Source organism: Plectropomus leopardus, chromosome 1 (genome assembly GCF_026936395.1).
Source record: "Plectropomus leopardus strain MGB_pleo_1.0 chromosome 1, ASM2693639v1, whole genome shotgun sequence".
Lineage (NCBI taxonomy): Eukaryota > Metazoa > Chordata > Actinopteri > Perciformes > Serranidae > Plectropomus > Plectropomus leopardus.
In genome coordinates, this window is record NC_142176.1 from 26157864 (window position 1) to 26181542 (window position 23679).

The 23679-nt window shown below is 38.2% G+C and overlaps 1 protein-coding gene and 1 long non-coding RNA gene across 2 annotated transcripts in view; one reads left to right on the plus strand and one right to left on the minus strand.

Moving 5' to 3' along the window:
- rps6ka2 (ribosomal protein S6 kinase, polypeptide 2) lies at positions 1-22768 on the minus strand. The gene is made up of 22 exons (XM_042504403.2): positions 22134-22768; positions 18410-18526; positions 15022-15103; positions 14075-14155; positions 13728-13807; positions 12333-12439; positions 12201-12238; positions 11939-12081; positions 10488-10558; positions 9864-9952; positions 9193-9257; positions 6018-6120; positions 5648-5793; positions 5182-5304; positions 4316-4405; positions 4008-4166; positions 3696-3857; positions 3430-3506; positions 3107-3224; positions 2927-2983; positions 2639-2719; positions 1-2162 (listed from the first exon to the last, which is right to left on the minus strand). The coding sequence occupies exons 1-22, from the start codon at positions 22236-22238 to the stop codon at positions 2013-2015; spliced, it is 2244 nt and encodes a 747-aa protein (XP_042360337.1). The 5' UTR covers positions 22239-22768; the 3' UTR covers positions 1-2012.
- The window catches only part of LOC148190428 (uncharacterized), a 17568-nt gene continuing 9731 nt past the window's right edge, over positions 15843-23679 (plus strand). Inside the window, exons 1-3 of the long non-coding RNA XR_015776806.1 lie at positions 15843-15954; positions 19990-20129; positions 21231-21414. This is a non-coding gene — a long non-coding RNA (uncharacterized LOC148190428). The remainder of the gene's footprint in view (positions 15955-19989; positions 20130-21230; positions 21415-23679) is intronic.

Below are 23679 nucleotides of genomic sequence, written 5' to 3' on the forward strand. Positions count from 1 at the left end.
TCTGTTTCTGTTCTTTTCCTTTATTTGTAAAACTTTGGCATTCTAGCCAATAATTTCAGTGATTTGGCCAGGTATAGACAGTATGTACACTCTGAGCAATGGACGCACAACACAATATAATATGTACAATCTCTATATATATCTGCAAACACAATATATACAGTCCTACTGCTTGCCGATACTTGTACAGCACTATATGTACAATCTAATTAGTAAACAATATTTACAGCTTTACCTCAAGTTTGTAGTTGTACAACACAATATCTACAACCGTATCTGCACCAGCTTCACCTCTCACAGTTGTGCATTGCAGCAAATACAGCCTGTGCATTGGCTAACATAATATGTACAGAATTACTGTCACAATATGTTTTGTTTTATCTCTGACCAGTAAGTATGTGTATTAATTGTGGAGCATCATAATCTACATTCCTACTGGTAAATTGTACAACACAGCAATTGTACAACACAAAGTGTGCTACTCATATCTGCAAAACACCCTGTTCACTCTTACCTCGTATTTGCGATTGTACAACTTATTAGATACAATCAGGGCAGCAGCAATAGACAGTATATACAATCCTCTGACACAGTGCTTCTCAATATTTTGGCTTTCGGACACTAACAGCAAACAGAAGTGTACTTGCAGCTACTTTACACACTCGAGCACACACTGAAAGATGATCTATCACACTGACGTTAATAATACAAAGTAGTATAGGCTGCAGAGTTTTTCTATGAGTTTACCAAAGAGCCATATGATGCCCTCCAGGTTTCCTGCCTCTACGACTACTCTTAAGCCAAATAACAGCTTTGAATATGTTATGAAAAACACAACAAACTATGTTCAACAAAAATAACTTCATAGCCCACTGTTCCATCCGATCTGGGAAATGTGGTACTGATACATTTAACAATAAATTTTACAAGAGTCAAAGGCTGTATTTATGGAAGACAACAATACATACAATAAAATTATTAACCATATTATGAACAATAAGACTTTAGCGGCATTAACTCAATGATTCCCTTTGGTAGGATATTTACATTTTTCACATGCATAACTAGAATTCAGAGGACTGACTGGAGGAGTGACAGTGCCTCATTCAAATATACTGTATGTTACTCGAACATATTACGTATATCTATTGTTGGATACAGTATATGTCAGAGCAATGACTATGGAAGACATTAATGTTTTGCATGAACTCAATGATAAACACATACAGTATGTGCTAAATGTAAAAACTTCAGTTTTTTTCTGGCACCGAATTCTGCTTTTTTCTGATTTTGGTGTCCAGAATAATTTGTCCCACTTGTAGCAGCTGAAGCTTCTACAGATTTGGACAGTTTGTCTGTGTATATTGCACTACAGTTAAAACTGCATTCTGACATGTATGACCAAAAAGAAGTGAACTTCAGTCTGTTTGCCTTGAATATCATTGGTTTTATAGTTGTGGCTAAGCTATGAGAAATGTAATCTGAGAGCCAGGCTCAAATTTTAAGTGTGAATAACATTTAGATCAATGTTTTTTCAACCAGTTAAAATCAAACACTTTTTTTAAAAACTGAGCTTGTAATACTCGCACGGCAACTGAGAAACTTTAAAATGATTGAACACGGCTCCTGAATGAGTGAATGAAACCCTCTGTGTTTATGATAAAGAATTGTAAGGTAATAATAGTAAACTTCCTCAAACCATTGGGTTTTAATCAGATTTAGAGTCAAATTTTATGTGCAGGTGCACATGATAAATGTAATTTGCAAAGTATCAGATTAGTTTAAAGGTTTAAAATTTGCACTTTAATTTGAAGCTAGTCCTGATGCCAGCGGACTGCTTTAATGTAATAGTTAATTAGGCTTAGTCCCTTTGCAATGGGATTTTTAAATCAGTTAATTTCAATTTATGAGCCTACACGCGCTTTTAACGAGATTTATGCTTGAGCAAATTTTCTTTAATTGTATGAGGTCTATTATTCATTTCTTTTGATGTTTCATTCATATTGTTGTGGCTACTCCTTTTCTTTAGGGTCTGAATTCACTTTGGGACTCCCCAGTTTCTTCATTCCTCTCCGCTGAGCCAGGCTGGAGGACTGAACAGGCTCCAGGACTGGAGCCGGAGTGCATCGCCTCAGAGCAGAGTAGGTGGCAGACAGTGCCCCCTGGTGGGATAAAAGGAGACCATATCATATCATATCTATACTGGTCTAATCTGTCCAACAACTAAATTACTGGCAGAGAGCACCATCTGGTGGACAGACAGAAAAACATCACATTTATTTTTATTTTTTGCATTATTGTACATTTTGCCAGTGCTGACATGAACTCTGTTTTGAGCACAAATACATCATCAAGATTTTTAAGAGCTCAGTCATTCAGGGAAATCTAAATACTGGCACATAAAAACGCTCACATGTATTATTCACACTGAGGCCACTCTCAATAATCATTGAAATATTGATCTTGCTTTTGCAGGCTGAAACAGCAATTGTTTTAAAAACAGTGTGTTTGACACTTAAACTGTGATTCTCATAAGATTAGGTTGTAACATGACTACGCACACAGAGCAACAAGCACTAGAACTGTTGTTCTGATATATTCTGTATTTACTGTACACACACGTGCCCACAGGTCTGACCTTCACAGTAAGAGCATCTTGTCTGGTAAGAACTCTGTCAGAGAGTTGGTCTCTGTCTGCAATCCAGGGGTGACGAAGAACCTAAAGGACATTATAACAAACGTTATTTTCTGATGCATTTTTCAACCGTGAAATACATAACATACAGCTAGCTAAAGTACATATATACTGTAAGCTTTAATACATTTTGTATTTTTCTAGTTAACAGATTGTAAATGGTATAAATAGAATTTATACCAGCAATCGTCTAAATAAAGTATTCCTTGTCATATGACAGACTAATTGTACCTGGGGTGCAGTCAGGCGTTGGTGAGGGTCCACGTGGAGCATCTTGATCACGATATCCTGTTACACATATGCATGTGTGATATTAGTATTAGACAATACCAGTATCATCATGTCAACAACACATCCATTTCATGTGTATCTATCTTCAAGTGAAGAAAGAAAGAAAGAGAGAAATGTAACCTTGGCAGCATCTGATACCAGGTCCCAGTTCCCTCCTGTGATAATGAATTTCCCACTGCCAATCTGAGCCAGAATTTCCTCCGCTGTGTCCTCAGAACTGCTGGCGAATGGACTGAAACTGGGCCAGCAAGAATAAAAATTTACAGAGGGCAATTCAAAGATAAGGTGAACTACAATAACAGATAATGACTTAGATCAAAAGGAGCCTTCTAAAATCTGCACTTAAAAAACAAAATGCTTGATAAATTTAAACCTCTGTCAAAATAAAAGACACAATTGCAGAAAATGGCAACATTGCATTCAGTTTTAAACATCAAACTAACCCAGCTATCATAGTGTAGAGCAGGATCCCCAGACTCCAGATGTCACAAGCTGCATCGTAACCCTGTTTCTTCAGGACCTACACACACACACACCCAGACAGACAGAGAAAGAAGGGATTTCAACAGAGTGCCTGGAAAAATTAGTTTCTGTGATTAATACATTTTTTTTTATATGTATTTTAAAATTTTTTAGAGTCGTTTAGAAATGTTTGTAACTGTTGCTGAGATATTAGAGACTTCTTTTTATGATTACTGATATACTGTACCTCAGGAGCCATGAACGTAGCTGTGTAACAGGGAGTCATCAGTAAGCCATTCTCAGCCCTGAGCTGTTTGGCGAAACCAAAATCACATATCCTAATGCATTCTGGGAGTCCACTGTCATCAGAATAGCAAATGTTACTGGGCTTCAGGTCTCGATGCACGACCTGAAAAAGAGAAAGACAGACAGACAGAAACGCACATGATTAGCAAGTTAACATATGATGTAAGATTTTGCTGTATAACATATTTTGCAAGGAAACAAGTGTAATGATGTCAGGAAGTCTTGTGTTAAAAGTTTTAAAAAATAAGTTTACCCCCTGTGAGTGTAAATATTCCACGGTTTTGGTCAGTGTGCAGATGATGTCTGACGCATTTTTCTCTGTAAAATTTGGCACTGTCAGAGCTCTGTCCAGCAGCTCGTCTCCTCGCAGTAAATCCTGAACCAGGTACACACACTGGCCATTGTCAAAAACCTGGTAAAATCACACACACACACACACACACACACTCATTCATTAAAAACTATTGTAAAGCTGGTGCAGAGGCTCTCGTAACATGGCTCTAAAAAAAAAAACATTTACTGTGTAGCACAATGTGTCAGTAGTTGGTGGGTTACACTTACGTCCTTCAGAGTAATAATATTTGGATGCTGTCCATATCTTAACAGAATCTCAATCTCCTCAGATGGATCTTTCCTCGCTCTGTCAATGATCTGACACAAAACCAAAAATGCACAGGATATGTTAAGAAAGACAACTGCAACTTCAAAATCTCTAAATAACAAGGATGACCCAGATGCACAAAGCATGTTGTTTGGGTGGTTTCATTTAATGATCCAGGTTTTCCCACATTTCATCACTAGCCTATGATACATGTCTTTACTACAGTTTGTTGGTTAGATTCAGATGTGTGGATTCAAATGCTATGACAAAAGCTGTAAATGTTTTTTTGTACGTTTAAAAATACATAGTTTATTATGACCCTATTCCAATGCAAGCAGTTACTATTATTTATGCAAATGGATCACATTTTTGAGGGGCTAAAGATGCTCAAAATCTCACCGTTCTTCTCACACACATTAAAACACAGGATTTTGATATTTTATGGGTCTCATGCTCGGGTGTGACAAAATGGCTTGATAGTGGCCCCTTCAAAATTTCTACAAAGTAACTCTTGTGGTACATTTAAACTAGATGTAGGAATTTTGAGAGGCACATATAACATTCCAAGATGTTAAAAAGCCTCACCCTAAACACGCCCTAAACACACACCCTAAGATCAACTTTATATTAGGTCAGTACAGTATTAGGACCTCAATAATTAAAAGTTGCAAAAATGTCAGGTTTCTGTGGAGCGACATTGCTGTGGCATGATGGCCCTTTTGGCCTATTTTGCTAAAAACAGGAAGTTAAATAAATTCCAGCATTCATGGTTACATCTACATTTTTTTTTTGCATACCATAATTGTAAAGGATTGGCGTTCACTACCTTTACTGAATACTCCACAGCAGTAACTCTGTGTAGACATCGTCTGCAGACAGAAGTTGCTGTCTGTCCGACTTCCTCCTTAAGCTCATAAACATCACTGAAGGCCACATCACCTTGGAGATGCTGCCAGGGACACAAACAGACAGACAAACACTCTTGTATTATATTTCTATAATATCTGTCTAAGTCAAATGTGTCAGAGTCATATATTAGGTTAGAGAATAATTGCTTTGCTTCAGCAGCCAGTTGCTGTAATTATGTTGAGTGTGATTTATGAGAGCAGTGTTTTGAAAGGTCAGAATAATTAAACAGTCAATCTGTCTGTTTATCTGTCAGTTAACTCATAAAACAATGAGTTCAGGACTTTATTTACATGGTTAACTTTTTATTCAATCAGGGTGTAAGCTTATGCTGTATGTTTAGAAAGTGGAGATAGGAAATGAGCTGCTTTCTCAAAGGCACAGACCTTTGCTATGGGGTCGATGCTGTTCACCTCCTGACGAGAAGGCGCTACCGTTGCAACACTAGGCTCCTGACTTTGATTCGTTGCAACAAAGCTGAAACCACGAAACAGCTGGTGTGTGTTTGCGCTTGGAGGGATGCCGGGAGAATCTGGGTAGGCAAAGACACAAACATGTGCAGCAATATTTTACTATTAATTTGAATGAAATTTACAGCTTAACTACTATTTCTCATTGAGCCCAGATGCATTATCAGCTACAACAACCACTAAATGCATTTTATCCTAAATGCACTTGTCTTATTTTATCTAAGCATGTGTGTTTATGTATAAATATGCATGCATCCATGTTTATGTTTTTGTGTGTTATAGTTACCAGTGGGCGTTCTGGAGGTGAACTCAGGGTCAAAATGGAAGGTATCTTCAGGTCTTCCAACTGTTGGTTTGAATGGAGGCCTCATTTCCTTCCTGTATAACCTCTACAGAAAAACACAACAAAGATCATTATCAGCACTTATCAACAACTGCTGGTTTATCCACAAAATGACACAAGATCTGGTGCAAATTAACGATACGACATAAGGCAAAAGTGATGCTTATCATTAGGAAAAAATAAAAAATAAAAAAAAAAACGCTGCTCTTTTTCCATTAAATTGTTGTGTTTAATAGTCACCAGTTCCAGTGAACCAGGGAAAAACTCTATTGTATAAAAGTACACAGAGTATGCTTTTGGCCTGCAGGTGTCACCATTGTAGAGTCGGTCGTTGCTGGCTGTGAACAGTCTGGCAGAGTCTCTTTGAGAAGTAATCACATTAAAAGGCCACCAGTAATGGATTTTTTTATTTATTTGTTTTAATCTATGGTGAGACTGATAGCAGAGTATCCTCCAGTCCTCTTGACATAATTCCAACTAAGCTTTTATTTGAAGTAATGGATTGTATTGGGTCTCATTTCCTTTGTATTTTGAACAGCTTATTGTTGACTGGCTATGTCCCAGATTACTTTAAAACTGCTTGTGTCCATCTAGTCCGTAAAAACCCTGGGCCTGATCCCACCCTCTTAGATAATTATCTCCCAATCTCTAAATTGCCTTTATTTTCATGATCCTCCGGATAAAGAAAAAAATCAAAGCAGCCTCTTGTTAAAAACCTTCTTAACGCCTGGATCAGAAACAAAATGAGCACACATTAATTTACAAGAGAAAAGGGTAGGCACATATTGGCAGGTGCTGAGCCAGCAGCATGTTTGCAATGAGCCAAACAGCAAAGGACAAATGCTGATTTTTAAAGTTAAACGGCTTTATTCTGTGCTTTAAGTGGTTTAAATAACCTGGTCTGTTTGTTTTGGAGAGGAGGATACCTCTGCTGAAAAACTCCTGAACAATGAACAATAAAGGAATATAATAACGTTTCAGGTGGTTGCAATCTGCAATCTGCAATCCTCACCGCAGGATGTGACTTAATCACCCTAAATGTTACACATTTGTACCTTTTAAAGGAACTATCAAATAAAGGTTATTGGTATTTATTTGTATTAAACACACTCCTGCTATTTGATTAGTAGTGAAGGCTTTGTGATGCAAGTGCTTCTGAGAGGGTGAGACTGCAGAGTTGGTCATTTTTGTCAGCTTTATGAGAGCATCACCTCAAAGATGCAGACATTAATGAGAGACTAGATGCTCACAAAGAAAAAGTCAAACCAGATTCTGATGGACAACAGAGTAAAGCATTCTGTCTGGTACAGCACAGGGATTTAATTAGCATAGTGTGGAAGAGAGCATAAGCCTCTTATTGATAGCTTGTCACATCAAGCCAGCAGCACCATCTGTAAATGGGAAAATGTGGTGTTTGGCAGGGTCGAGCCGGTAGTAATGTTGCGAGGAGTACAGTGAAAGCTGGTGGTGAGGGCAGAGATTAGTGGGCATGTAAAGCAGATAATAGTGGATTTTGTTAGAAATGAGAGCGTCACTACTCACAACAGCAGAACATCCCTGATAAAACGCAATGGGTGCAACAGTGTGACCATAAGTAAGGCTCTCTTATTCAGCAACACGCTGTTTGCACTCATACTTGTTGTATTTGCAGTATATACGTATGATGTACCTCATAAAAACATTGTCTGTTATTGTGATGATTAGTGTTCAAATAAGAAAACATGAAATAACGGCACCCTACTGTATAGGATATACAGTAGTTATGTAAGAACTTTACTTTTCACCGATGTAAGCTTGTTGAGTTGCTTGTCAGGATGATGCAGAAAGCAGAAAGCTTCTGCAGCATAAATGTTCCTCATATGTAACTCAGATTATGTAAATAGACACTCAGGCTGTGAGTTTGTACAGTTGAACGAATGATCCCTTCAAAGCAGGAGTGGATGTCAAGGTTAATGTCTGTAGCCACAACATGTGCTCATGAGCAAACTGTCTTTGAGAAAGGCTATTATAGATAAGAAGATTAGTCACAATAAAGTTGGGAGAGAGAGACCAACAGGGAAGTTACAGATTTTGCCACTAAGCAGTTTCTCATTCTGAGGATGTTTAATGATTCATGATCATGGTTTACTCTTGAGGAAGTGGATGAACAGAAACAGGGTTTTGATGACAAGCCACAGCTACAGACACCAAAATGGGATTCAGTGTTGTTCTTAGGATAAATGTTTTCATTTAATTTATCTTAAGCCTCTAATCTGTGTAGTGCAGGAAACCAATAAGTTTGTCACATGATAAGGAAAAACTGCTGCAATGTTAGCAGAAATGTATTGAGAAAAAGAGGATTTCCCACAACCACTGAACCATAAATATAAAATGAAAGTTAACTATGTTCAAGAAACCAGTTTATTGTAGGACAGGGTGTTTACTGTCAGACCTTTTCCCCAACTGTGGCTAACATACTTAGGCATGATACAAGCCTAAATCTCTAGCAGTGTTGACTGTATGCTATGCAGGATTGTCCGTTACTGTTTGTAAACACTAGGGTATGAAAATTGACAGTTGTTATACTGTATACTGTACATTTGCCTTTCTACAGTTTTGAAAAAAAATTACAACTGGGTGGAGAATCTCACCTCATATATAGCCTGTGTTGAACCAAAAAAATCCCCTTTGTTTGCATTGCTTCATGGGTCATTGTAACTTTGTTTTTTTTCGTGGTGCTGTGTCTCTTGGATACCTGACCTGCTACTTACAGTCTGGTACCTGTTGGCTACCTTCTTTAAAAGCTTTGATCTCACCTGAGCTCTGTGTAGGTACACACCCATAAACATCCAGAGCATTATAAAATAAGAAAATTAATAATAATATATATTTTTTCTTTTCTTTTTTTTTTTTTTTTAGGAAAATCCTGCATAGTATACTTTGACAACTCAGCTTTGTTTCAATGGGTCTGTGGTCACCTTTTTCATTATACTGTGTCCAGCATGTTTATGATTCCCATTAATATATAAGTGTGCTATACATCAAAAGTTAACAGTACTCTTGCAAATTGCGTCCTTCCTTTTGATAAAGAGCTTAAAATCGTGTAGATGTCAGAATATTTTTAATGAATCGTACTTACGCTCCAGTCTATGGATGCAAAGAAGCGATGTCTTTTTATTTCCTCCACTCCATCGGGTCCTGCACCTATCAGTCACACAGATTCAGATAAATTGAAAGAATTATGTCATTGTTCACATCTATGAGGCAAACAGACAGCATGGCAAAAAATAATTGAAAACCAAATAAAACTCACAAGAGCATGACTACAGTCATGTCTTTTATGTGCATGGCCATGATGGTTCAGCTTGACATTTGTTGAGGCAGAATGATTATATACACATCAGGTAGGTGCAAAGATTTAAAAAAGCTGTATATACCACAGAGGTTTAATGGAGACAACATTCTGATCCAAGTTGGATCTTCATCAGCTGAAGATTCAAGTAGGATCGAAAAGTTGTCTTCATCAAACTTTTGCAACATGAGTGGTATTGCTTGACATTGTCAGCATAATTCAGTAGGGCTGTGGAAGCTTTGAAAATCACATTGTACTTTCAGTTTTGGTTACTGCTCGCTATGAACAGACCTGATGTGTAGAATATTATGTCGCCACATCAGGATGAGGTTTCATAGCATTAACTCCCCAGGCTTATAGATGTGAAATGTCTCATGACTCACCAACTTAACTGTTATGCAAAGTGTTCCAAATGACTGACTTTATTTTGCTGCTATATTGTATAAGTTTTATAGTACCTAGTCGATTAGCAGGGTTCCTCTTGAAGAGCGCTCTTAATAAACTCTGCACTTCAGGACTGAGGAACTGTGGCATTCCCAGCTTAGCTCTGTACAGACCAGACAAGAAACAGGTTTATGCTCACGCACATGTTTGGTAACATTGCGATACATATCAGCATCCTAGCACTGGATCAGTTTAACTTTTTTCCTTAGCAACAACTTAATTTTTCTGTTTATTTAGGTATGGTGGGATATTCTGAGACTGATAATTTAATGTTCACAAAGGTAGCTTTTGTTGAATAAACCAGAACTGAGTTACGGATTATTCTTTAGAATATAAGAGAATATATGTAGACCATGTAGTTGCAAAGGAAAAGTGGAATCCGTTTCAGAAATTTTGTGGAAAGAATTGAAGCATGACCAAAATGCAGTAATATTCTGTATATAGTGTATCTTAATAAAACCACTGTTATGTAACAAGCACACAGAAGAAGAAGACACTAATGAAACACCAATAACACATGTAAAAAAACCCAAACAATTTAAACAGCAACCTCAAAAATACCCTGACCATTAGGATTTGGTCATAAATTAAAGGCTTTAAGAATAACAACAGATGACAACAGTTTGATTGAGTCTTACTTTAGAATAAGTGCCATTGTTTCCTTCCGGTCTTTTCCTTGGAATGGTAATGATCCTGTCAGCATCTCAAACTGAAAAAGAGATGATAACAGTTGTCAGAACACGCGGCAGCTGATCAATAGAAAGTAACATTGAGGTAGATTGTTCTCAACTTTTGTATTCAATGATACGTTAGTTATTTGACTTCCCTGCAGACATGAACAAGACTTTTTTAATTGATAATGCTGACAGTGGAATATTAGGAATGTTAAAGCTGTGCCTTAATCTTTTGTTAAAATGAGAAACCTGGTCTGTTTCTGTTATCTAACAGTTGCTGTTTTTTAAAGGTTCAGTGTGTAGGATTTAGGGACGTCTATTGGCAAAAAATAGTATTTGTAACTATGTTTTCATGAGATTATAATCACCTAAAAATAACAATCATTGTGCTTGTGTTCCCTCAGAATGAGCTGTAGAAGAGAGCGGGACATCTGTCACAAAGTCCACCATGTTGTTCTACAGCAGGCCAGAACACACAAACTACAGGCCCAACATATAAAAGGGCCATTTACATTTCTGTGCCAGCCGCCATAGTTCACCTGCATGCTTGACACACGGGAGAAGTTTCGGGGGTGTGTAACCTCACTGCTAGATGGCACTGAAACACTGACATGTAATAAATAAGTCTCCATAAAATGCACTGTGACACTGTGTGTCCTATGACCATAATCAACCTCAGTGACTGACCTGTAACATTAACAACAACTTTAGGAAAAAAAATTATTTACCTACATGACTCTTCAGCACCCCAACCAAACCTGTACCTCTAGTCATGATCTTTTATTATCAAAGAAAAAAATCCAGCAGAGATCATCTCAGATCATAATGCATTTTTAAAATAACCCAATACAAAATTGTTTGCTCACAATGTTTTATCATTTGTAATGGGATTTACCTGTCTTAAAGACCATATTACAATGCATTGAATTAGATGTAATCACATTTATGACTGTTGTTTTAATTCATAAATTAGGCTCCTTCTACTCTGGGTTTCCGAAAATCTGTATAGACCAGAGGGAGGACTTTAAAATATTCAGCTATCTGTTTGTCAGCTGTGAGTGAATGTTAACCTCCTTTTCAGTATTAGTAAAATAAGCCACCAGGCAAACAAAACAAGCAAAATCCAACAGATGCACGATTACAGAAGTGATGGGACTTAATCTGCCAGATACGGTAATTAAGCAGCTTTGCTGCCAGGAGAAAGCCAAATTCAGAAACCAGTACACTGGCACATTATGTAAGAGCTGAGCCTTTGGCTCATATGATATAGTAAATTCATGCCTGCTGTTTGTGACAGCACGATCAAACATAACTTGCAAGTCAGTAGAAAAATGTTTGTGGGTACTTGAATCAGAAATGCACCAAAATAGGCTGTCAAAGAAAAGGACTGATTTAAGCAATTAAACAGTTCTTACCATAAGAACTCCAAATGACCACCAATCGGCACTTTGTGTATGCCCTCTCCTGTTTACGACCTCTGGAGCCATGTACTCTATTGTTCCACAGAAGGAATACGCTCTTTTATCGTGATCGATAGCCTCCTTACTTAATCCAAAGTCTGACACAGAGAGAGAGAGAGAAAAGGGGGACACAATGAGCAGAAAGATTAACATTAAGTAAAAGATGAACAGAAAGTCAGAAAATTGAAAGATATTGTTAGTTGGTGGATGCACTGACCAGTTATTTTAATGTGTCCTTCTTCATCAAGAAGAATACTGTTGGGGAAAAAAATTAACATTAGAACCTGCTTTAAATATAATTTTGTAAAAAAAAAAAAAGGATACGAAAAAGGCTCTTATTTGATCATACTTTTCAGGTTTGAGGTCCCTGTAGATGATCCCCAGACTGTGTAGATGGTCCAAGGCCAGGGCCAGTTCTGCCAGATAAAACTTCACATCCTCCTCTGTAAACATTACCTAGAAGAATCGCAACGTTATGTTTTGTGATACTGTACTGATGCTCAAAAATGCTGTATTGATTTTTGATTCTCTACATTTTTTTTTCTTAATTTGTTTACCTAAAAAATACTGTAAGCACTTATATCTATTTATTTGTTTGCTGATATAGGCAAAAATTAATTCCTTTGCTCAGATTGTATGACAAGTGGTGCTATAATGACTGATGATAACTGCAAATGTAGATCTACTGTTTAAAATGCAGAAGAAAAGATGCAAATGGTGGTGTGCTCTTTATACTGACAGATTTCCTAAAATAAGATATTTCAAAAATCGCAGCATGCTTGCAGTATCATAACATGTTACAAATATATTAAACTGTAACCCCATGTATCATGATTTGTATCATATAGCCAGATTCTTGCCAATACAAAGCTCAAATGCATATGTTGTTTTTAGAGAAACATTATAAAACAGAAAAAAATCTTATCAAAATAATACAAATATTTAAAAAGCAGCAGGGTGGCTCATGTTGACAGCTAAGTCTTAGTAATATGTATGTTACCTTTATCTAAGTAGGAGGTCACACTGAAATTAAAACCTCTGTTACATGTGAGACCAAAGACAGGTCAAACAGCAGCATCCAACACATAAACAGAGCAACAACTTGGAATCACATCAGCAACAATAGGTGTGTAGTATAGTGCATTATCAGGCAGTAATATTTAGATGTGTTTTTCTAGTTAGTTGAAGTAGCTGACATGACCACTGTTGTCATTCATAATAAGAATGTGATAACTAAAAAACAACATGACACCCTCGTGGATGTTCCTAAGTGTTATAGGTCTCTAGGTGATACCAAGATGTAATTAACTAAAACTACACTCTTTCTTTAATTTAGTTTGTCAGTTCATTTGTTTGTTTTTTTTATTCACCCTGGAATAAAAGTGAAAGCTGCAATACAACAGACAAGAATAGCTTCACACGGCAAAAACACTGATCAGTTTAGACTTTTGGGTGTCAATGGAAAAACAAAATAATACCACACTGTTTTTATTCAGTAAAACTCCTCCCAACACCCACATACTTGTGCTGTTTTTGTTTACAGCTGATGCATAAGCATGACAGTAATAGAGGCCAGGGCCACATCAACACAGCGTTCACAAGGAAAATGATGGCAGGTATACTCCCTCTTGGTGATTCTGCTCAAGTGCTATACAGCCCAGAATAAACCTTGAAAAGTAAAGGCTTGTAATTCTTTTAGCAACGATGGGGAAAGAGCCAGAGAACCTATCAAAAGTAAACCTACCTCCTTTGACAGACGAGTGAAAAGGTCTCCTCCCCGGAGGAAGTCTAGGATCAGATAGAGCTTTCCCTCTGTCTGGAAGGCTGCACGTAAACACACACACACATACGCACATGCACATGCACACAGGTTTTACATTAGTTGGGGATATATTGCTGTATGGACTGTATTGTTTTCTGTGTTATTTTGAGGATGCATTTAATATTACATGACATAACAACATTCAGCCAAGAACTTCCCAATAAAAAAAAATTGGGCATTGATAACATACCTATTTTTATGCTTTTCTCTTATCAAAAAAGAGCATCTTATACACATGGCAATTCACTGAATCTGACTGTCAGGCTTACCATAGTGCAGTTTAACTATAAATGGATGGTTCACTTCTGCCAGAATATCTCTCTCCATCTTGGACCGTACACGATCCCGAACTGAGGAGGAGATAGTTGGTGAAGAATATTTTAATAAAATAATTTTTTTCTATCTGTGTGCAGATAAATCATGTCATGCCTCTAAAACCATGAGAATGTTTTATGTAATATGAATCCGCATTTACTTAATTGAAGCATGTAAATTGAATTAAACCCATCCCATGGTGCTGCTGGTCTATAGTCAAGAGGGAACCACAATAAAAGTGTTATTGCAGAAACTGTCTCCTTGACAGGATGAGACCAACTACTCAAATTCAAATTCAAGAGGTGCAGGTTAAGAGGATTAAAGCTTGTACAAAGACACTAAATCAGCACATGACTGACATTTCAACCTGCTTTTAGAGTACATCCATGTTTACAATAATCCCATTCAGTTTGTGTGTATCAAAAGTACAGAGTAACCTCTTTTACCCCAAATCTTCCTGAATGTGGGGCATTTTGAGAACTCACACAGTCACAATATTTATTTAATCAGTCCTGAGCATAACCAATATTAAATTAAACTAATCACCACTCAGCATACAATAAAGAGCAAAGTTGTTATTGCAGAATAATGTGTCTCAGCCAAGATTCTGTAATTTATTATTTTTAGTCTGAGATGCTAAAAGCACACAAAGAGGTTAAATAAACTTCTAGGCTCCTTGAAAATGGAAAGAGGCATAAACATGACAAGAAAAACATCCTAATATTCTTTTTTTTGCAGTGTTTTTTTTTTTTTTTTTTTTAAATTTGCCTTGTATATTATGCCTCCCAACATAATAAGCAAGGGATTTTTAAGGGAAAGTGATCAGGTTTGTTCTTCTTCGTTTATTTCAAAAATTACTTTTCAAGTGCATCTATAAAAAATAATTTAGTGCCATTTTTACCTTTCAGTGTGGCTTTCTTGAGGACCTTCATGGCATACAGCTGTCCTCTGTCCACTCCTCTGATCTTTCTCACCAGAAACACCTGAAATCATCATCATCGTCATCATCTTCATCATCATCAGGTTTTGAGACAGACTGTTTTGTAACAGCTTGAAACCTTTTAAAACACCAGTTTATCATTTTAAAATACCCAGTGTTGCAGCCTTATCTAAACACACACACACACACACACACAAGCAGGGGGTAGTTATATTAATATTCACGTCACTTGGGTGAATACTCAGAAAAAAAACGTTTAATTTTGAAGACAGTATAATACATCTGCTTTTTGGTTGTGCACACTGTATTCGATTTTGGAAGGACTTAGGGAATTACAACACATGCATTTCTTATTTAAGGCAAAAAATATCACATATTTTGTATGTGATGATAAATTATGCACTATTGTTATATGAAACTTCATAAAGCTAAATTTCTTAATTCAATTCCACCTTCAGGCATTTCATTTGAAATTGAAACTGAATGCAGATTTGAGACACTTAAATTTGCATTAAATAAGAAATCCATTTCAATAGCTACTATTTACTCAGTGATGTTTATTTGATGAAGTCCTCACAGAAATTATTTTTCTTTTTTTATTTGCCATTATTATTTTTATAATTGTAGATACACGGACCCTACTGCTGTGACTTACTCCTTCTTTACAATGAACTGACGTGACTGATGTTTACATATTTTTTCAACTAAACTAACGAACAAACAACTTTTTTATTGTTTATTTTGGTAGTACAGTGACGTTTCCTCTAACACCCATTCAGCACCACACACGTCTGTCAGTTACCACGCCCTCTGCTGTCACTGCGTTTTGACCCAGATACCACTGCATGCTACACCGCCCTCTATCACAATTTGTTTGTCACCGAGCTAAGTTTGGTAAGTATGTTTAATTTAGCTACCACCATAAGATCCATAAGATATTCACATGAACACGGTTTCACGGTGATTGAGACAACAGCTATCATGAGAAATGGCAGCCAAACACCATCGCGCGAATTAAGCTAAAGTGCGTAAGCTAGCTTTGCTAACATGGTATCCAGGCTACTTTGTGACTTTACAACCCATGGACTGTATATAAAAAAAAAAATATTTGTTTCTTTATTTACAGTCTATGGTACAACCTGACCGCAGGACCCTCCTGTCTGTTACTAACGTCTGCCATAGTTTGATGTCTGCCCCTTTCAGACCTCTCATAAACAGTGAAACTGACACTTCGGTTTGCCTTTACTAATTTAAATAAACTTTGTGGGCTGTGAGCTTGGTTTCCAACGAAGGGAAACTATAATCCTATTTTATACTGAAATCAGGGTTTCCACGGTCATGGAAAACCTGGAAGTGACTGTTGACATATCATTAAACATGGAGTTTAACAATCATGTTTTCCGGGCCTGGAAAAGTCATTGAATTATTAAACTTTTGAAAAACTACAAGATAATTACTAGCAAACAATAACAAAAAACAAACAAAATAAGTGTTCAGAAATAAGAATTCTGTAACATCATTTTTATTATATAATTTTGATAATTATAAATATGGATTTCCTGACATTTTTCCCTAGATTTTTTTAAAGATAGTTTGACATTTCATAGTAGGAAGATCACAGGCATATTAAATAACATTAATGATAGCTTACTGGGACACTTAATGTAACTGAGCCATTGTCAGTACTAACAATTGCACCTGTGCTTTTCCTACTATGACAAGTCAAAATGTCTTCTGCGAAAAGGTCTATTGTGCCCTTCTTATTTTGTGGCTGTAGTTCTGGGAACACTTCCTTGTTTTAGCTGCCCCCCTGTGCACAAACAAAGCCCATAAAGAAACTATTCACCCATTTGGTGTGGAAGAGCTTCACTGTCCCAAACAAAGCCCTGACCTTAACCCTGTCCAACACCTTTGGGATGAACAATGAGCTGGCTATGAGGAGGCTACTTATCGTCCAACATTAGTGTCACACAGAGTGTGTTTTGCGTCTGAATTGGAGTAATTCCCTGCAGTCTGGTTCCAGACTCTCCTGGAGAGACTTCCCAGAGGCTTGTAGGCTGTTAAGCATATTTAATGCTCATCGTTGTGAATGAGATTAATTTTTCACTTTATTTTTAGAGAAAAATCACATTCTAGGATGTCAGCTGTTTCCACATAAATACAACAAAACACAGCATTTAATGAAAACACAAAGCCATAGTACAGTGCCTCCAATCACATTTGACATGACAAAAAGTGGATGCAGTCTAACAAATTAATTATTTATAATATATTCTGTGTCCGACCCAGGTACACTGACGCTACTTAGAAGTCATACCCTGATTTAATGGGTTGACAGACCGAGGATCAAGAGCTCCTCACTATGTTCAGTCAAGCTTGTGGGACTCTAAATCATCTGTATGATGGCAAAAATGGTGATATTCGTTAAATAAACTGTAAGTGGGATCGGACATAATATTCCCAGACAGAGACAATATTCTTTTAGCATACCCAGCATGATAACTTGACTCAAGCATTTGACTCACATTTTTTTTTAACAGGCATATAACAGACTAGGCAGTCTAGCAGTCCAGAGCAGCGGTTTCCAACTGGTCAAGGGTCACAGGGTCAAGATTTCTTCATTAGTCATTAGATCACGCAGTTTAAAATATTTAGCGTTATACTTGGGTTTGGCCATGTCATCAAGCTAGTTTGCTGTCTCTGTTAAGTAGCTGTCTATTATTAACTCACTCTACAGCAAGAAATAGCATTTCAAAGTTAAAGCTCTATACTGGAAATTCATCTTACTACAAAATAAAGTGTTGTTTTTTTTTTAAACTGTTTGAAACTTCTGTGAGTCACTGATAGTCCATTTAGATTGGACCCATGACCCACCTTTGGACTGCAACCCACCATTTGGGAACCAATGGTCTAGACAACTATGATGTTAAGAAGTTATGAGTGTGCACAAACTTTTTGCCATTTAGACTCTGAGTTGTGTCCAGATATTCTAGTGAAATGCTTAAAACGGTTATAGTCACATCTTATAGAAAATCCAAGTGGTGCTAATGCTGTAAACATGTACTACAGCTGAAAAATTGCTGGTTACTGCAGCACCTAACCTAAGTACAGACCCACTGGGTCAGACAGGCAAGTACAGAGAGCCTGCAGGCAGTCGTCAGCATTGGGCCTCATGTCATAAGCTATCTTTTGTCCTGTGGTGTCAGCACTGATATCGTGTCTTTCTCTTTGACAGGAGTCTGATCCAATTGATTTGGAAGAACTTGCTTTCTCTCATATTCAATTCTCATGGGTTGTGGTTTTAGATATTCAGGTCACAGTGGCTAGGGTTAAAATTTGGATCCTGTACCTTTCCATAGGAGCCTTGTCCCAGCACTTTAAGCAGCTGGAACTGAGAGGGGTCTGCTTTCTCACAACCCTCCTTAACATGGTGGCTGATGTCAATCTCCTTAAGTATACTGTCATCCTAAGAAAAGAGAGACAGACATCATTATTGGTTTATTTACAAAGACAGAGACAGAAAACAGAAAAGCTGAGGTTAAACATGAACAAGATGAGATGAATTATGGTTGAAATATTGCTCTCTAATATCCATATTGATAAAATACCCCACAACATTAATGCAAATCCCTTTAATGAATACACACAAGGACAGATGGTTATTTATGAAGCATTATGTTATTGCTGGAAAGGTATGGGGTTAGGGCCTTGGCGGTGATGCATAGTGTATGCTGCCTTTTTTTTTTAGCTGCCCATTCAGTCTGCTCAGTGAAGCAAATGATCATCTGCCAACCCAAGGCACGACTTAGATTGGTCAGTGTGACGGCATACTGTAATTCTTTTTAGTTGTCATTTAGATGTTAAGAGCATTACACCCCACTTTCAATCAAACGTGTCATGCTTGAAAGGTAATGGCTGACAATGTTGAAAAATGGTTTTAATAAAAATGCTGTGAACTGGGGGTTAATGCTGTTGTCGTATCCATGTGCACATTCTCCAGTTTGATCTTTTGGTTTGACAAAACATGCACATGGTGAAAAAAGGAAAAGGGTTGGCTGGGGCCAATTTTTGACTGTGAGTCATGAGGCAGGGAGTTCCCTTGTCAGTTTTATCTCCATTTATTCCATTTATATGTATTTTTTGTATTGCTATCGTCAGTGTCTCATAAGCCCATGTGGGCTGGACACAGTTAAGTGCATGACACTTAAATAAACTAATCAATCAATCATATTCCTAACACAATCACATGTATTAGCATTTTAGTTTTAAAATATGGTTTATAGTTTGACTAAGCTTTATTTTCATAATATGTGTAAAGTACTATATATTTTACAAGCTTATTTCTCTTTCTTGTTTATTTAGGTTTGTAGAATTGACAAAGATGTCTGCCACTATTAGAGCATTTTAATCAGTACAACATAGAATATTTCTGTAATGGCGTGAAATCTGTCCCTCTGTTGGGAAGAAAAATAATTTCTCAGACTCAAAGTCCACATAAAGCTAAAAATAATCAAATTGTCACTTAGATGTGTTTCTGCCAAGACAGCAAGTACTTTGAGAATGTCTCTGTAGTGAGAGTGTTATTGAGTCTATGCAGAACATTTCTGTCCCTGTTACAGTTTACCCAAATCAAAAGTATGCAGAAAGCAATCATTTGTTTTCAGATTCAGCCATCAAGATTTATTGTTATTGCAACAATAACAAAATCTGCCAGACAGAAACACAAGTCCATTTTTTCCAATCAGAGTCGTTTCCCTTGTATCAGAAATATTTTCGGAATAGAGAGTAAGAATCTCTAGATTGATACACTGTCCAGTGTTATATAATAGATTCATATTGCAAACAAGTAAAATAATTTCACCCTCTTGGCAATTCCTTTTGCTATTCCATAATGGAGGTAATTACTAAAATATATGTTTTGTTTTGCAGTCCAGATCCTAAAGGATGTGCAGAACCAGGCTGAGTCACATATTCATCCTCAATGAAACAAGGGAGGAAACAAATTTGACAGCATATCAACTGGTGACATGACAGCACGGCAACAGCACAGATCCACACCTCAAACAGGAGTAAGTGATGTCAAAGGATTTTCTGTCAGAATATTTTACTTTCCTCAACTGAATATTCTCATCAGTTTGTGCAATTCTAGTTGTGGAACTGTATCAAATTATAGCACTACTTAATGTAAAATACATCATGTTTAAAGTTTATTAGAGTAAAGCACTTTTGAGTGGTAATATGAGATGGCTATATTCTAAGCACACAGCATGTGAGTTACTTTGAGTGTATTTGAGTCTAGATTGCTTCAGTGTGAATTGCTGAGTGCTGGAGATATTGGCAGTAGAGGTGTCTGCCCTCTCTCAAATGTAATCAAAATAGATTTGGCTTGTGGTGCTCTAAGGGCCAAAAAATACATTTGAAAAAACTCATCAGCAATGTCTCAAGATAATCCACATACATTGTTGTGAGCAGTTTCATGTAGGAACTGTTTTCTTTCTACCAAACTACACCCGTCAACCGTGTCACCACACAGAAGGAAATGGGCATCTACTGCTAGCATAACTGAGCTAGCCAACGTTACAGCTTAGCCGAGGAGGGCACCATTAAAGTTTACATCATGCATTGTCATGAGCATGAGCCTCTCGTCCATGTGTAGATGCATGCCTCCTTTGCATGGCAAAATAGTAGGTGGGTTCCCTTAAAAAAGTTCCTACATGAAACTGCCCACAACAAGGTCTGTGGATTTTCAGACAGATACATTGATGTTGAGTTTTTCAAATGTAATTTTTGGTGCTTTGAACACCACAGGCCAAGTGCAATGTAATTGCATTGTATTTGAGAGAAAGCAGACGTCTTTAAGCTGATATCTCCAACACTCGACAACTCACAACAAAACAATCTAATGAATAAATAGCACTACAGATAAGAGGGAAAATTTATATTTTTGATTTGGGGCCAAGCTTTCCCTTTAAATGTAATTCTGCTTTTTTTACACTAAAATTGTAAAATCCCAACTATTGTAATATAGTTTTTAACCAGCAATCACCTGCTGTGATGTCACTGCTTGGGGTGTGGCATGAATGTAACATGCTGGAAAGTTTCGGCCTGTGGAGAGCATTGCAGTAGCTGTTTGCCCTGTGTGATTAATTTCTGTGTTATTCTTTAAACAGTGCAGCAGGATGGATGTCCATCAATCAGAGGGAAACAGGTTCAAGGCCTCAGCATTAGATTCTGGTGATCTATAGATGACCCTGAAGTCTGACCTTCCCATGAAGTGCAGGAGAGTGAAAAGAGACCTTTCCCATGTGGAACATCAAAGCATCAAGTTACAGATGTGGACAGCCAGCCAAACAGGTAAACAAACACAAGCAGACAGACATTTGCCAGCCAGAAAGACTAACAATCACACAAACAGGTAGATAGCCTGTCAAGATGATACATCAGCACTTGGTCACAACAACAAAGAGCAGAGGAGGGGAGGGTTTCTATTTATATCTCCAACAAACAGGTAGATGTGCTGCAAACAGCATACTGTCTCTCTCTCCCCTGCTGGTTTGTTTGGGCTATAAATAGACCTCCACTGCTGTGGACGTCCACTGAATCAATCTGTCGCTACCCATTTATCTATCAACCTGCCTGCCTGGCTGCTTGTTTGCCTGATAGCGTTTTTGTCTGCCTGAATGTATTTCCATGCAGCCTGTCTCTCTCTCTCTTAGTCAAAACACAGGAACTCTCTGCCCCTCCGTTTTCTGGCTCCTTGACAGACAGGCAGAGGAACAGCTGTATCGATGCTGCAGTGACTCCTTAACCACTCACCACAACAAACCAAATAACACACATTCTTTCCACACCCATTCCCATGTGCACACAGGCTCTCCACACACATCTTCATCTACTGTTGATATGAGACGGCTGCTGTTTTGGCTTTAATATTCACACAAACGCACACATGGTGCAACTCTGATGCAATCCCTGTCCCTTTACAGCATGTACAGATTCACACACACAAACTAATCTCTTGTTGATAGAAGTTTGTGCTGCTCCTGGGTGGGTGTCTGAACAGCTTAACTAACCTCTAGTTGACAGAAGCCAGTGTTATTCTTGTTCCTCGCTGCCTTGTTCTTCAGGTAGATAGAAAACCATCTCCGCACTGTGAATTTTCGCGTGCTGGTATCCATGGCAACAGGCAGACCTGTGCATCTATCCCATAATGATGAACATCTCCTTGCAGGGGGGTCCTAAGGTAGAGATGCAGAAACAGAGCTTTTTTCCGGTTATCTATTTGTCCCGCAGTTTATCCATTGGCCCATCCTCAATGCAGTCGTCGCTTTTTAGTTTTCCCATTATTCACATTCACCGCTCGTCTCTCTGGATGTCGTGGTCCCCCCCCTTCGTCTCTCAGACGCAGTGGACGCCAGTAAGCATGCAGTCAGAGTTGTAACAGAGCCGTTAATCTGCACAGACAGACAGATGGGTTGACGGACGGGGCAGGTGCTGCTGGGTTTGGGATTGTCTTGTGTTCTGCAGCCGGCTCGCTGCGTGAGGCAGCCGGGAGAGGTGACGAATAAATCTGTTCCGCTGAATCAGGAGAGGTGTGTGTGAGCTCCCTCTTCACAACCCTGCTTGTGCATGTGTGTGTTCATCCCCTGCTGCCTCCCTCTTTCTCTCTCTCTCTCTCTCTCGCTCTGCAGAAGGGATTGTCACCAGTCACATTGTGTGCCGGCGAGCTCCCGACCCCTCCCTCCCTCATGCTCCCCTGTTCCTGTCCCTCACCTCCCTCTCTGTTTCTCCTACCAGCATACAGCAACAGCTGGCGAGGTCACATGGTGTAACCCAGCTACCTCTCTCTGTCTCCCTCTTCCTCTGTCCCTTCTCTTTAGCTCCTGCCTGATGTCCAATAGCACACAGGCTGAATAAAAGATGATGACATATGACAACATAAAGCAGAATGTAAGCAGGATACCAGTACAGGTCTGTGCGGCTGTGATTCACTGACATTTGGGAATCAGTTTTAGGACAGCAATCAATGTTGCAGTCAATAATGTTGACAGGACCAAGGACAGCAATCAGAGAGTACAGCGTGATGTGGATGATGTGGTTGATTACTGGGTGTGTGAGAGTGTATGTGTAGGTATTTGGATCTGTCACATCAGCAGCTTTGCAGAACTGCAGTGTTACATAACCAGAGAGAGAGAGAGAGAGAGAGAGAGAGAGAGAGAGAGAGAGAGAGAGAGAGAGAGAGAAAGAGAGAGAGAGAGAGACCAAGGGAAGTGGGGTAGATCGGGGGGCTTTACTCGACTGAAGCAGGGGGGCCAAGTAGAGACTGCTGCTCTACCTGGGTCAAGTGTCCGTAGCTTAAGTGGGCTTTAATTTATTTCTAAAATTTGATTTCACATTCTTCAGACAGGATAATTCACCTCAAATGCTCAAACTGTGATCCTCAAACTTGGAACGTCACTAAAAACAGAGCTCATAGTGGTGTTTTCATGTGTTTGACAGGATTTGGACCAAATTTAGAATATAGCTGGCACATAGTTTCAGGGCATTTTAGCACTATTGAATATGTAATCAGATGTGTTCAGTCAATCTGATGTGCAGTGTTGTGGGAGGAGATTCAGG